This window comes from Bos mutus, chromosome X (assembly GCF_027580195.1).
Source record: "Bos mutus isolate GX-2022 chromosome X, NWIPB_WYAK_1.1, whole genome shotgun sequence".
Lineage (NCBI taxonomy): Eukaryota > Metazoa > Chordata > Mammalia > Artiodactyla > Bovidae > Bos > Bos mutus.
Genome location: NC_091646.1, coordinates 79,850,103 through 79,866,822, shown reverse-complemented (window position 1 = coordinate 79,866,822; position 16,720 = coordinate 79,850,103). Strand labels below are relative to the sequence as shown.

Genomic DNA, 16,720 nt, shown 5'->3' with positions numbered 1-16,720 from the left:
TCTCAAGATTCTAGTTACACAATATTAGGCACATCCTCAAGAAGAATGTCTTAAGTGGAGGAAAATACAAACAACTTTAAGCTTTCAGTGACTTTTATATAAACTAGGATGAATCTATGTAAGAGAGCCTTTGCCTGTCAGAAAAATCTGTGCTGTGCTTAGTTGCTCAGTAATGTCTGACTCTTTGTGAACCCAAGGACTGTAGCCCGCCAGGCTCCTCTGTCCATGAGGATTCCCCAGGCAAGAATATTGGAGTGGGTTGCCATGCTCTCCTCCAGGGGATCTTCCCAACCTAGGGATCGAACCCAGGTCTCCCATATTACAGGCAAATTCTTTACCATCTGAGCCACCAGAGAAGCCCAAGAATACTGGAGTGGGTAGCCTATCCCTTCTCCAGGGGATCTTCCTGACCCAGGAATCGAACTGGGGTCTCCTGCATTGCAGGTGGATTCTTTACCAGCTGAGCTACCAGGGAAGCCCAAGGTACCAGGGAAGCCCTAGGCAGTGTTAAATATGTTTAACTGAATACAGAGCCTCTAAAATGTATCTTACCTTTATCTGTGAGGCCTTTGGGACAGTTAAAGGTGAAACCTGGGGTTGTGAGACAATTGGAGGTCCAAAGACGTGTACAGGCAAAATAGTGGACCGACCTTGAACCAAAGGCAAAATTTGGGGCTGAGTCAGCTTTGGCTGCTTCTGCAACTGTTAAATAAGAACAAAAAGATTAAAGATAAATTCTCCCATTTACAGTAAATATACTGATGATATATTTTTAAAAAACCAATACAATATTGTAAAGTAATTAGCCTCAAAATTAAAATAAATAAATTTATATTAAAAAAAAATATATATATATAACAGTTCATCTCACCCTGAAATCTGCTGGTAATGTCCCACTAGTTGCTGGGATGGATAAATTTTCTCCAGAATATTTATTTCAGTCTATGTATATTAGAAACCATTTGAGAGCCCATCATCTGGTCTGAGGAGTAGGCTACACTGGGCTGATTTGAAGTATCTGAGTGTATAGCTGATCCTGCTCCTGCCTCAGACAAATTGTCACCTACGACAAAGAAAATAAGGTAGAAGAGAAAGACTCAAAACACAAGGTCCAGACGGAATAGGAAATGGTAAGCACTCTTTTTTTTCTTTTTTACTCTGACAACCTGAAACAACTTCAAATAAGATATGTACACTGCAGAATTAATCAAAAACCATCATGTAAACTTTCCATGCTGATATTATGGTATAACTAAAATTTTATTAGTAAAGCAAAACTACAAAGAATTACATAAAAGTTAACTCCATTTGCTGGCCATTTCATGCATATCCTAACTAATCTATGTGTGCCATTAGGATTTCAGTTAATATTCTCATTTTCATAGAACCTGGCCACAAAATAATGCTGCCTTGCCTTTATAGAACAATGGGTTATCACTATGAAAACACTCTGTCCTTCTAGAGAAGAGAGCGCATTACAGCCAGAAAAATTAGAGAAACTGTTAATTTTATACTTGAGTCTAAAATACAAAAGGTCTTAAAGTCCAGAAAATTTTCTCTTGAAAAATAAGTTCTATCTTTAGATCCATATTTCCTTTACTAAAAGATTCATGTTAGACTCTTAAAAATGGTAAAAAGATTATAATCCTGATTCAACTAGTACCTTGGACAAGTCACTTAACAGAACAGTTTCTTAATTTTAAAGTAAGGAAACTAGCTGGCTTGTCTAGTTACAGATTTTGGAAAAGGATTAATGAAAGAATAGATAACAAAATGCTTTGAAACATACAAAAGTACTATTTAAAGATAATGGAATACAATTACATGTTTCCTTTTATACATTATAACTGTGTTACCTGTAACAGAGGAGCAATGATATTGTGGTTTTCTTTGTAGAAGCTGTTGTCGCACATGTTGATCAACTTCAGTTTCTTCACATTCCGCCCCAGTGTGCTGAACAGGAGGAGGGAGCAAAGATGTATTTTGGGGCTGAGGGAGTATATTCCCTACAGACTTGCACTGGGAATCCCTGCGTTCTTCCAAACAGCCAGCTGGCTTCTTCTCCCTTGTCTTCTTTATCAGGGTCACTCGGTCTCTAATGGACTTAGCAACAGCTTTGGAATCACTTTCATGGAAGAATCCTGACTTGACCTACAAACAAAACATAATAAGCAAATAACATCTCTTTTTTCAATTAATTAATTAATTTTTTTATTGAAGGATAATTGCTTTACAGAATTTTGCTGTTTTCTGTCAAACCTCAACATGAATCAGCCATCAGTTCAGTTCAATTCAGTTCAGTCACTAAGTCGTGTCCAACTCTTTGCGACCCCATGAATCGCAGCACGCCAGGCCTCCCTGTCCATCACCGACTCCCGGAGTTCACTCAGACTCAGGTCCATCGAGTCAGTGATGCCATCCAGCCATCTCATCCTCTGCCATCCCCTTCTCCTCCTGCCCCCAATCCCTCCCAGCATCAGAGTCTTTTCCAGTGAGTCAACTCTTCGCATGAGGTGGCCAAAGTACTGGAGTTTCAGCTTTAGCATCATTCCTTCCAAAGAAATCCCAGGGCTGATCTCCTTCAGAATGGACTGGTTGGATCTCCTTGCAGTCCAAGGGACTCTCAAGAGTCTTCTCTAACACCACAGTTCAAAAGCATCAATTCTTTGGTGCTCAGCCTTCTTCACAGTTCAACTTTCACATCCATACATGACCACAGGAAAAACCATAGCCTTAACTAGACATAGGTATACATATATCCCCTCCCTTTTGAACCTCCCTCCCATCTCCCTCCCCACCCCACCCCTCTAGGTTGGACACATAGCCCCTGTTTGAGTTTCCTGAGCCATACAGCAAATTCCCGTTGGCTATCTATTTTACATATGGTAATGTAAGTTTCCATGTTACTGCTTCCATACATCTCACCCTCTCCTCGCCTCTCCCCATGTCCATAAGTCTATTCTCTATGTCTGTTTCTCGACTGTTGCCCTGTAAATAAATTCTTCAGTACCATTTTTCTAGATTCTGTATATATGTGTTAGAATACAGTATTTATCTTTCTTTCTGACCCACTTCACTCTCTATAATAGGTTCTAGGTTCATCCACCTCATTAGAACTGACTCAAATGTGTTCTTTATTATGGCTGAGTAATATACCATTGTGTATATATACCACAACTTCTTTATCCATTCATCTGTCAATGGACATCTAGGTTGCTTCCATGTTCTAGCTACTGTAAATAGTGCTGCAATGAACAATGGGATATATGTCTCTCTTTTAATGTTGGTTTCCTCAGGGTATATGCCTAGGAGTGGGATTGCTGGGTCATATGGTGGTTTTATTCCTAGTTTTTAAAGGAATCTCCATACTGTCTTCCATAGTAGCTATATCAATTTACATTCCCACTAACAGTGTAAGAGTGTTCACTTAACTCTACACCCTTTCCAGAATTTATTGTTTGTAGACTTTTTGATGAGGGTCATTCTGACCGGTGTGAGGTGGTATCTCATTGTAGTTTTGATTTGCATCTCTCTAATAATGAGTGATGTTGAGCATCTTTTCATCTGTTTGTTAGCCATCTATATGTCTTCTCTGGAAAAATGTCCGCTTAGGTCTTTTTTCCCACTTTTTGATAGAGTTCAGTTCAGTTACTCAATCGTGTCTGACTCTTTGCGACCCCATGAACCACAGCACGTCATGCCTCCCTGTTCATCACCAACTGCCAGAGTCCACCCAATCCCATGTCCACTGAGGTGGTGATGGCATCCAACCATCTCATCCTTTGTCATCCCCTTCTCCTCCTGCCCTCAATCTTTCCCAGCATCAGGGTCCTTTCACATGAGTCAGCTCCTTGCATCAGGTGGCCAAAGTACTGGAGTTTCAACTTTTTGATTGGGTTGTTTGTTTTTCTGGTATTGAGTTGTATGAGCTGCTTGTATATTTTGGAAATTAATCCTTTGTCAATTGTTTTATTTGCTATTATTTTCTCCCATTCTGAGGGTTGTCTCTTCACCTTGCTTATAGTTTCCTTTGCTGTGCAAAAGCTTTTAAGTTTAATCAGGTCCTACTGGTTTACTTTTGTTTTTACTTCCATTACTCTAGGAGGTAGGTCACAGAGGATCTTGCTTTGATTTATGTCATTGAGTCTTCTGCCTATGCTTTCCTATAAGAGTTTTATAGTTTCTGGTCTTATATTTAGGTCTTTAACCCACTTTGAATTTATCTTTGTGTATGGTGTTAGGAAGTGTTCTAATTACATTCTTTTACAAGTAGCTGTCCAGTTTTCCCAGCACTATTTATTGAAGAGGCTGTCTTTGCCCCACTGTATATTCTTGCCTCCTCTGTCAAAAATAAGGTACCCACAGGTACATGGGTTTATTTCTGGGCTCTCTGTCTTGTTCCATTGGTCTGTATTTCTGTTTTTGTGCCAGCACCATACTGTCTTGATGACTGTAGCTTTGTAGTATAAACTGAAGTCAGGAAGCTTGATTTCTCCAGCTCCATTCTTCTTTCTCAAAACTGCTTTGGCTATTCAGGGTCTTTTGTGTTTCCATATGAATTGTGAAGTTTTTTGTTCTAGTTCTGTGAAAAATGCTGTTAGTAATTTGATAGGGATTGCATTGAATCTGTAGATTGTGTTTGGTAGTATAGTCATTTTCACAACATTGATTCTTCCTACCCAGGAACATGGAATATCTCTCCATACGTTTATGTCATCTTTGATTTCTTTCATTCAGTTGAGTTCAGTTCAGTTGCTCAGTCGTGTCTGACTCTTTGCGACTCCATGAATCGCAGCACGCCAGGCCTCCCTGTCCGTCACCATCTCCCGGAGTCCACTCAGACTCATGTCCATCGAGTCAGTGATGCCATCCAGCCATCTTATCCTATGCCATCCCCTTCTCCTCCTGCCCCCAATCCCTCCCAGCATCAGAGTCTTTTCCAATGAGTCAACTCTTCACATGAGGTGGCCAAAGTACTGGAGTTTCAGCTTTAGCATCATTCCTTCCAAAGAAATCCCAGGGCTGATCTCCTTCAGAATGGACTGGTTGGATCTCCTTGCAGTCCAAGGGACTCTCAAGACCCTTCTCCAACACCACAGTTCAAAAGCATCAATTCTTCGGCGCTCAGCTTTCTTCACAGTCCAACTCTCACATCCATACATGACCACAGGAAAAACCATAGCCTTGACTAGACGGACCTTTGTTGGCAAAGTAATGTCTCTGCTTTTCAATATGCTCTGTGTACAGTTCTTCTGTCTCCTTAGGTAAGTTTATTCCCAGATATTTAATTCTCTTTGTTGCAATGGTCAATGGGATTGATTTCTTAATTGATCTTTCTTATTTTTCATTGTTCAGTTCAGTGGCTCAGTTATGTCCTACTCTTTGCAACCCCATGAATTGCAGCACGCCAGGCTTCCCTGTCCATCACCATCTACCGGAGTTCACTCAAACTCATGTCCATCGAGTTGGTGATGCCATCCAGCCATCTCATCCTCTGTCGTCCCCTTCTCCTCCTGCCCCCAATCCCTCCCAGCATCAGAGTCTTTTCCAATAAGTCAACTCTTCATATGAGGTGGCCAAAGTATTAGAGTTTCAGCTTTAGCATCAGTCCTTCCAATGAACACCCAGGACTGATCTCCTGTAGGATGGACTGCTTGGACCTCCTTGCAGTCCAAGGGACTCTCAAGAGTCTTCTCCAACACCACAGTTCAAAAGCATCAATTCTTCAGCGCTCAGCTTTCTTCACAGTCCAACTCTCACATCCATACATGACCACTGGAAAAACCATAGCCTTGACCAGACGGACCTTTGTTGGCAAAGTAATATCTCTGCTTTTAATATGCTATCTAGGTTGGTCATAACTTTCCTTCCAAGGAGTAAGCATCTTTTAATTTCATGGCTGCAATCACCATCTGCAGTAATTTCGGAGCCCCCCAAAATAAAGTCTGACATTTTAATTGTTAGTATACAGAAATGCAAGTGATTTCTGTGTATTGACTTTGTATCCTGCAAATTTGCTAAATTCACTGATTAGTTCTAGTAATCTTCTGATACTATCTTTAGGGTTTTCTATGTACAATATCCTATCATCTGCAAACAGTGAGAGCTTTACTTCTTTTCCAATCTGGAATCATTTCTTTTTCTTCTCTGATTGCTGAAGCTAGGACTTCCAGAACTATGTTGAATAATAGTGGGGAAAGTGGACACCTGATCTTTGTCTTTTGTTTGCTCTAGGTTTATCATATATAGATCTTAGGGGGAATGCTTAAACGGTGCTGAAGCTATTTTTACTGATGATCATATGGTTTTTTTTTTTAATTGATTTTTAAACTTTACATAATTGTATTGTAAATATCAAAATGAATTTACAGATATACAGGTTCTATTTTTAAGCATCTCAGTGTCTCTTTGCTGTCTCTGTTCTATACAGGGTTATTGTTACCATCTTTCTAAATTCCATATATATGTTAGTATACTGTATTGGTGTTTTTCCTTCTGGCTTACTTCACTTGTATAATAGGCTCCAGTTTCATCCACCTCATTAGAACTGATTCAAAAGTTCTTTGGTTCATTTTTGATTGGGTCATTTATTTTTCTGGAGTTGAGCTGTAGAAGCTGCTTGTATATTTTTGAGATTAGTTGTTTGTCGGTTGCTTCATTTGCTATTATTTTCTCCCATTCTGAAGGCTGTCTTTTCACCTTGCTAATAGTTTTTGATGTGCAGAAGCTTTTAAGGTTAATTAGGTTCCATTTGTTTATTTTGCTTTTATTTCCAATATTCTGGGAGGTGGGTCATAGAGGATCCTGCTGTGATGTATGTCAGAGAGTGTTTTGCCTATGTTCTCCTCTAGGAGTTTTATAGTTTCTGGTCTTACGTTTAGATCTTTAATCCATTTTGAGTTTATGAGATGATCATATGGTTTTTATCTTTCAATCTGTTAATATGGTGTATCACATTGATTGATTTCCATATATTGAAGAATCCTTGCATTACTGGAATAAACCCAACTTGATCATGGTGTATGAGGTTTTTGATGTGTTGCTGAATTCTGTTTGCTAAAATTCTGTTGAGGATTTTTGCATCTATGTTCATTAGTGATATTGGCCTGTAGTTTTCTTTTTTTGTCTTGTCTTTGTGTGGTTTGGGTGTCAGGCTGATGGTGGCCTTGTAGAATGAATTTGGAAGTGTTCCTTCCTCAGCAATTTTTTGAAACAGCTTTAGAAGAATAGGCATTAGCTCTTCTCTAAATGTTTGACAGAATTCTCCTGTGAAGCCATCTGGTACCAGGATTTTGTGTTTTGGGAGATTTTTGATCACAGCTTCAATTTCAGTGCATGTAATTGGGTTGTTCATCATTTCTATTTCTTCCTGGTTCAGTCTTGGAAGACTGACCTTTTCTAAGAATATGTCCATTCTTCTAGGTTATCTATTTTATTGCCATATAGTTATTCATAATAGTGTCTTATAATCCTTTGTATTTCTGCATTGTCTGTTGTAACCTTTCTTTTTTCATTTCTAATTTTGTTGATTTGATTCTTCTTTTTTTCTTGATGAGTCTGGCTAAGGGTTTGTCGATTTTATCTTCTCAAAGAACCAGCTTTTAGTTTTATTAATCTTTACTATTGTTTTTTTCATTTCTTTTTCATTTATTTATGCTCGGGAATTTAAGATTTCTTTCCTTCTACTAATTTTGGGTTTTTTTTCTTCTTTTTCCAGTTGTTTTAGGTGTAAAGTTATGTTGTCTATTAGATGTTTTTCTTGTTTCTTGAGGTAGCTATAAACTTCCCTCTTAGAACTGCTTTTGCTACATCCCATAGGTTTTGAGTTGTCATGTTTTCACTGTAATTTGTTTCTAGAAATTTTATAATTTCCCTATTGATTTCTTCAGTAACCTACTGGTAATTTAGAAACGTGTTGTTTAATCTCCACGTGTTTCTGTTTCTTACAGCTTTTTCCTTGCAATTGATATCTAGTCTCATAGCGTTGTGGTCAGAGAAGATGCTTGATACAATTTCAATTTTCTTCAAAGTCACATCTTTAACATTTAAGATTTTTACTTTTATTTTTTACTAGCAGAGTTATTTTCCTACCCCAAATTCCAAATGCTATTAAAAATAGTTAATTTGTTTCATGTTCTTTCTTTCTTTGGGATTGGAATGAAAACTGACCTTTTCCAGTCCTGTGGCCACTGCTGAGTTTTCCAAATGTGATGGCATATTGAGTACAGCACTTTCACAGCATCGTCTTTTAGGGTTTGAAATAACTCAACTGGAATTCCATCACCTCCACTAGCTTTGTTCGTAGTGATGCTTCCTAAGGCCCACCTGATTTCACATTCCAGGATGTCCAGCTCTAGGTGAGTGTGTGTGATCACACCTTTGTGATTATCTGGGTCATGAATATCTTTTTTGTACAGTTCTTCTGTGTATTCTTGCCACCTCTTCTTAATATCTTCTGCTTCTGTTAGGTCTATACCATTTTTATCCTTTATCGAGCCCATCTTTGCATGAAATGTTCCCCTGGTATCTCTAATTTTCTTGAAGAGATCTCTAGTCTTTCCCATTCTATTGTTTTCCTCTATTTCTTTGCATTGATCATGGAGGAAGGCTTTCTTATCTCTCCTTGCTATTCTTTGGAACTCTGCATTCAAATGGGTATATCTTTCCTTTTCTCCTTTGCTTTTCACTTCTCTTCTTTTCACAGCTATTTGTAAGGCCTCCTCGGACAGCCATTTTGCTTTTTTGCATTTCTTTTTCTTGGGGATGATCTTGATTCCTGTCTCCTGTACAATGTCACGAGCCTCCGTCCATAGTTCATCAGGCGCTCTATCAAATCTAGTCCCTTAAATCTATTTCTCACTTCCTCTGTATAGTCATAAGGGATTTGATTTAGGTTACATCTGAATGGAAAAATTCAGTTTTAATTCCAATCCCAAGGAAAGGTAATGCCAAAGAATGCTCAAACTACCACACAATTGCACTCATCTCACACGCTAGTAAAGTAATGCTCAAAATTCTCCAAGCCAGGCTTCAGCAATACATGAACCATGAAATTCCAGATGTTCAAGCTGGTTTTAGAAAAGGCAGAGGAACCAGAGATCAAACTGCCAACATCTGCTGGATCATTGAAAAATCAAGAGAGTTCCAGAAAAACATCGATTTCTGCTTTATTGACTATGCCAAAGCCTTTGACTGTGTGGATCACAATAAACTGTGGAAAATTCTGAAAGAGATAGCAATACCAGACCATTTGACCTGCCTCTAGAGTCACCTATACACAGGTCAGGAAGCAACAGTTAGAACTGGACATGGAACAACAGACTGGTTCCAAATAGGAAAAGGAGTACGTCAAGGCTGTATATTATCACCCTGCTTATTTAACTTATTTGCAGAGTACATCATGAGAAACGCTGGGCTGGAAGAAGCACAAGCTGGAATCAAGATTGCCAGGAGAAATATCAATAACCTCAGATATGCAGATGATACCACCCTTATGGCAGAAAGTGAAGAAGAACTAAAGAGCCTGTTGATAAAAGTGAAAGAGGAGAGTGAAAAAGTTGGCTTAAAGCTCAACATTCAGAAAACTAAGATCATGGCATCCGGTCCCATCACTTCATGGCAAATAGATGGGGAAACAGTGGAAACAGTGTCAGACTTTATTTTTCTGGGCTCCAAAATCACTGTGGATGGTGATTGCAGCCACGAAATTAAAAGACGCTTGCTCCTTGGAAGAAAAGTTATGACCAACCTAGATATCATATTAAAAAGCAGAGATACTACTTTGCCAACAAAGGTCCGTCTAGTCAAGGCTACGGTTTTTTCAGTAGTCGTGTATGGATATGAGAGTTGGACTATAAAGGAAGCTGAGTGCAGAAGAGTTGATCCTTTTGAACTGTGGTGTTGGAGAAGACTCTTGAGAGTCCCTTGGACTGCAAGGAGATCCAATCAGTCCATCCTAAAGATCAGTCCTGGGTGTTCACTGGAGGGACTGATGTTGAAGCTGAAACTCTAATACTTTGGCCACCTGATGCGAAGAGCTGACGTATTTGAAAAGACCCTGGTGCTGGGAAAGATTGAGGACCGGAAGAGAAGGGCATGACAGAGGATGAGATGGTTGGATGGCATCACTGACACAATGGACGTGGGTTTGGGTGGACACCGGGAGTTGGTGATGGACAGGGAGGCCTGGCATGCTGTGGTTCATGGGGTCACAAAGAGTCGGACATGACTGAGTGACTGAACTGAACTGAATGTTCTTTCTTAGTCAGACATGTACAAATGCCAGAGCCTGGAATAGGAAAAAAATTACTAGGCTCCAGAAACATAAGTGCCTAAGTTGGTCCTTTATCCTATAAGTACACACAAGCTGGTGGTAAGAAATGTATAAAAATTTAAAATGAAATAAGAGGTAGAAATAAGCTGCTTCAAAATAAGCCCTAAAGGAACAGAAGCCTTTCTAGTGGAAGTAGAGAAAGAATCACAGAAGAAGGGAAAGTCTGACCTGGATTAAATAAAACAAGGAACTTGAAGGCTACTGAGGGAGAGGTAGATGAAGTCCAGCAATCAGCACTCTAGGCAGTTGATGTATGCTCATAGCAAAGTGCTATATCTTACTAGGTGTTAGTAGAGTTACATGAGAGACATTAAGGGCTTGTTGTCTAAAAGGAATAGGGCTGAGTAGCACAGATAATGACCTGAAGAGATGTCAGGCATATTATTCTCAGTTCTACAGTCTGTATTTTAAAGTATGTCTCAAGGTTCTACAGATTTGGGGAAATTTCATCATAGTTGAAAAATGATTAAAATGTTAGATGGAATCCATATATTTAATTTCACTCTTTCACAAAGTTCAAAAAAAAAATCCAGAGTAAATGGATTTTTAAGTCATAAACTCACAAGGATAGACAGAATAAAGTCAACTGCAACAACAAACATTTTGGACATTTGGGGATGTCGAAAACAGATAATAACTGGTAAAGGTGAGTCAGGGAAAGCTGAGAATCATTCTCATTTATACTGAATAAAACTCATAATATATAGGAACTAGCCATACCAGGTACTTACAGAAGTGGGTAAAGTCAAGAGATGACTAAAATAAGGAAGATTAAGTGAAAAGGTTTTCAGAAGTAGTTAGGTATTAGGTTCTGATCTCCCACCCTCCTTTCCACATCTTTGGGTGATTGCTTCTCCCCTACTCAAAAAGTCTAAAATTTTGTTCTCTGGAAAGGGTAAAAGAGGATCTCTGGACTAGGGAACACCAGGCACAGTTGAAGGTATAGCTATCATGTGAAAAATAAGAAGATTATATGACCATATGCATGCTGAATGCCATACACAGAAACTGCCAGCACTCTTCCCCACTTGGCTACCAAAATGCACCAATAACCACATCCTTAACCTCCAGGCAGGATACTGAAAGATAATTCTCTGGAGAATCTGGCCAATTCAAGAAAAAAGATGCACAACTATTTACATCAGAGGTTCCCTGATTATTGGCCCACCCAGATGCCTGAAAGTAGAGGTTAACAAGTCTGACCTTCCCAGACTCAGCTCTCATAAATTCATAGGGAAGTTTGAGCCAGACTATGACCAAGAGACTCTTCAGCTTACCTCTCCTGGGTATCTTCACCTAACAGTAACTTCAGTAACCAGCTAGGTGTGTGCTGGGCACTCTAGTTTTCAAAACAAAATAATATATATTATTTAGGTACACTATAATGAAAAGCAAAGAGTAACACAAAAGTCAGGGTAGATCCATGGCTGATTCATGTCGATGTATGGAGAAAACCACCACAATATTGTAAAGTAATTAGCCTCCAATTAAAGTAAATTAATTAATTCTTTAAAAAGTCAGGGTAGATATTATCTATAGTGATGAGGGAGGGGAATGCAAGTAGGAGGGACACACAGATAACTTCTAAGGTACCAGTAGTGTTCCATTTCTTAACAAAAGTAGAGTTTTACTATTCTTTATACTGTACATACAAATTTAATATACTCAGCTGCATAGATATATTTCATAATAAAATTTCAATTTAAATAAAGAAAATGAGAGAAAAGAAAGCAATCAGAAAGAGAAAGGCTGCAACTCTGATACTATAACGGGAGTGGAGGCTGGGGATAGGATTCACTTACCATTTCATATGCTACTTCCTCAGGTGTATCTGTTTCTAAATTGAAACTAAATTCAATAGCTTCATTATCTTTATGTTTGCCTTTCAATTTTTTAGGGTCTTCAACCCAGAGTCTTAAAGCCAGGGATGAATTTGAGCAATCATCTTCCTCTGCCAACTCCACTCTTAGTCCAGTATCCTCCGCAAAAAATGCGTGGTTTAGTAGGTCCCTTATAGACAACCTAATAAACAATATACAAACCTGTTATCAATTCTTCCAATCACAAACAAGACATAGAACACTTAATCAGTAAAAAAATCTGTCAAAGCAACAAGTTTATTTAAAATTTTCTATTAACTAAACCATTAATTTGTCTTATTATAAGAAGAAAATCTTATATCCACTTATTATTATCAAGGATGCAAACAAACCTCGATTAACATGCATTTGTAGTGATCTTAATTAAGGACCATTAACAGTAACATATCCAGATACTGAAGTTTAACATATCTAAACGTATGCCTAGAGATAATTTGAAAAGTGCTGCAGTATGTTAGATGGATTCAGTATCTTCCCTAAATCACTGGCTTAAGTCACTAAAACTCTAACAATGGATTGTCAGCAAGGAAACTAAAAACTCTTCCAGATATATAAACTCTAAAGTAAATTAGCAATTCAAACTTTTTTTTAACAAAATTTATAAACCGAACTCATTAACTCAATTAACAGTAATCTAGTCAGTGTACTGCATTCACTCTTTAGAGAATGCCATGGGTGAAGCTAATTTAGTTCAGCAAAGTCATACAGTTTTCTTGAAGTATTTAAGGCCAGTGTCCTATGCCAAAGAATACACATAATGGATACAACTCAGCCTAATATTAGGGATTAATCTAATATTAGGTTAATATTAGGTTAAGAGAAGAAAAAAAAGACAGAGGTTCAAATTTTTTTTTTATATGCTTGGAAAGGTAATTTCCCTTTCTTTGACCAACTTCTAAAATAGAGAAATAATATCTATATTACAGGCCAGTGAGAGCTAAAACTGATATATTCCATAATTCCTCCTGTACTATTTAAAATAGAAGCTATGACAAACCTAGACAGCATATTAAAAAGTAGAGACATTACTTTGCTGACAAAGGTCCATCTAGTCAAAGCTATGGTTTTTCCAGTAGTCATGTATGGATGTGAGAGTTGGACCATAAAGAAAGCTGAGCACCAAAGAATTGATGCTTTTGAACTGTGGTGTTGGAGAAGACTCTTGAGAGTGCCTTGGACTGCTAGGAGATCAAACCAGTCAATCCTAAAGGAAATCAGTCCTGAATATTCATTGCAAGGACTGATGCTGAAGCTGAAGCTTCAGTACTTTGGCCACCTAACGTGAAGAACTGACACACTGGAAAAGACCCAGATGCTGGGAAACATTGAAGGCAGGAGGAGAAGGGACGATACAGGATGAGATGGTTGGAAGGCATCACTGACTTGATGGATATGAGTTTGAGCAAGCTCCAGGAGTTGGTGATGGACAGGGAAGCCTGGCATGCTATAGTCCATGGGGTTGCAAAGAGTCAGACACAACTGAGTGACTGAACTGAGACTGAACTGAAAGCATGTTGACAGCACGGTATCCTGTAAGTTGAGGATTTTCAACCTTCTACACTTTAGTGATCAAGAGATAAACATTTAACTAAGACAGTTTTTATGAAAAGAATATGCTTGCTCAGACTAATTAGTCTTAAGGCCGTGAGATGTGTTTAAGAAGGTACAATTAAGTTAAGTATTCTGGTTCTCAATGAAAGTTTTGCCTAGATATTTTTACTATGGAATAATCACTGCAATAACAGCAGATAGTATCATTCATTAAATATTTATTATTCTGTTAGGTATTTTATACTCATTATCTTTTTAATCATCAAAATAATACCTATTTTGAGGAACACCTAAGTAACTTGCTCAAGATCACACTGGCTAAGTGTGACTCCAGATTTGAATCTTCTGCTATGGAAGCCTAGGCTCTTTCCAAAACACTAATGTGCCATGAACCTTTTTTGAATATTCCAGTGTTATTTGGTAATAGATCATTATTAAAATGCTGTATAAAAAACAAACAGAAACCAAACTAAAACAGCTACTTCAATGGTAGTTTTAGCATAGCTTTTAAAAAAAGCATGCCTAAACTCCTACAATTCAAAAACAACAATAAAACAACTCAATTTTTTTCTAAAGGAAAAGGACTTCAATAGATAATTCTCCAAAGAAAACATACAAATACTGATAAGCACATGAAAGGATACTCAACATTATTAGTCCTTAAGGAAATGGAAATCAAAACCAAAATGAGATAGCACTTTACACCCATTAAGATGGATATTACCAAAAAACAGTTGGTGCGGATGTTAAGAAACTGGAACCATCATACATTGCTGGAAGGAATGCAAAATGATGCAGCTACTGTGGAAAAAAATTTGGTGCTTCTTCACAAAAATTAAACATATTATTACCATATGATTTAGTAATTCTACTCTTAGGTATATACCAAAAAGAACTGAAAGCAGAGATTTAAGAAGATACTTATTCACCAATGTTCATGCTGCATTATTCACAATAGCAAAAAGGTAGAAATAACCCAAGTATCTATCAACAGATGAATGGATAAACAAAATGGTGTGCGTATGAGAGCACAAAAAGACAAATATTATATGACCCAAAAGGACAAATATTATGATTCCATTTATAGGAGGTACCTACAAAAGAGGTAGAGACAAAGTAGAATAGAGATTGGCAGGCAGTGAGGGGAAAGGGAATGGGGAGTTACTATTTAATGGGCACAGAGTTTCTGTTTGGGTTGATGATAAAGTTCTGGAAATAGTGGTGATGATTGTACAACAATGTGAATGTGCATAATGCCACTGAATTGTACATTTAAGAATGATTAAAATGGTAAATCTTAGGTTATTTATATTTTACCATAATTAAAATATATAGATATAGCCTACTGGTACAAACACCAAGAATGTTGTATAATAAAGCTATAATTAAACAGGCTTTATCTTAGTGGCTTTTTATATTTTCAGATATGCAACAGTAAGCTTAGATAACTAATAAAAATGGGAGAGAGTCAGTGAAATGCTGGTGGAAATAATTTCTATAAAAGATCTATTATCCAATTTAATCATAATCAACTGGAGATAAAACACTAACCTACCAATTTAAGTAAGCAACTGTTCAAAGCTCAAATTAAAGAGAAAAGCTAAAACTAAAATTGTGAGAAAAATATACATTGTGACACAAATAAATTTAGAATTATTATTTCTTGAAAAAAAATAGCCCTGTCAGCTTTACCATTATCATGACACAAGAACACATGGACAAATTAAAAAAAAAATAGCTAGTGAGTTGATGCTTAAATTTTTCTTAAACTATCATAAAAAACCATTTAAGTACTTATGTGAAGTTGACAATGCAGAAACTCTCCACTATCTATTAACTGTTAGAATAAAGTTTACCTGAGAGGGAACTGTTAAACTGATGGCTAAAAGTGATGAAGCTTAATATCAGGTCAAGGAAAATTCAATACATAATATAAATTTAAAATGGCAACAAAAGGCAATAATACACTTCACTATAAACAGTGTGGTTTGGCTTCCACTCAAAAGTCATACCCAGCATGATTCAAAGGTCAGAAAAAGACCCAAAGCAAGATAAGAGAAAAATTCATCCATTAGTTATGTCTTTTCACTATATATGCACCCACCTTTCAGATTTGTTTTGACGAATACATCCTTCGATGATTTCTTTCACTTCAGGATCAGTGACTTTATCAAAACTGGCTGGTTTTATACCCTGGAAGAGGAAAAATGGTTTCTAGTCACAAATTAAGCAATTGAAACCCCAGACCAACATGACACTTAGTAAAATAATGATTTTTTTAAACACTAAACCACATTCAAACCTTAAATGAAATAAATATATATAAACAATATAAGTTTAACAACTTTTTGACAAGGATTTTGTCACCATTCTACAAACAACAGTGAAAAACTGTAAACAATCTAAATCTTTAATAACAGAAGTAATAGTATATAAGCTATGTGATATACATATAAATACAAATGCTAATAAACAGAAACTAAAAATAGTCTCACAGTAATTAAAACAATGGAGAATTCTCATACTACAACATTAAGCAGAAAAAACACAGGATTTCAAAATGTACCTACAGTATAACCCCAATCAGTAAAATATAATAAATAAGTATTTCTTGGAATCAGAAAAATCAATGTTATTAAAAAAACACTTTCAGAAATTCTAAATAAGGAATTTTCTACTGCCAACATATCAAGTCAGTATTTCAAAGTCTTCTAGAATGGCTAGACACAATCAATAAATATACATATAATATATATATATATAGTTATATGCATAAACTTTTAAGAAATTTATATTGTTTTTATCCTTAAACAATATCAAAATATTGAGAGAACCTTAAGCTAATTGTCATGTTCTAGGAATTCAATATCAAATCAATGAGGTCCATATAATTCAAAACGTTTTTATAACTGTGCTTGCTGCCTAAACCTGCTTATTTTACATTCTATAACCCTTA

General features: G+C 37.0%; 1 protein-coding gene across 1 annotated transcript in view; it reads right to left on the bottom strand.

The window, feature by feature from the left end:
- Positions 1-16,720, bottom strand: part of WNK3 (WNK lysine deficient protein kinase 3) — a 188,214-nt gene that overhangs the window by 112,025 nt on the left and 59,469 nt on the right. The window contains 6 exon segments of the mRNA XM_070366298.1: positions 553-703; positions 872-941; positions 944-1,063; positions 1,857-2,151; positions 12,136-12,355; positions 15,869-15,957. Coding sequence (XP_070222399.1) covers positions 553-703; positions 872-941; positions 944-1,063; positions 1,857-2,151; positions 12,136-12,355; positions 15,869-15,957 — 945 coding nt within the window.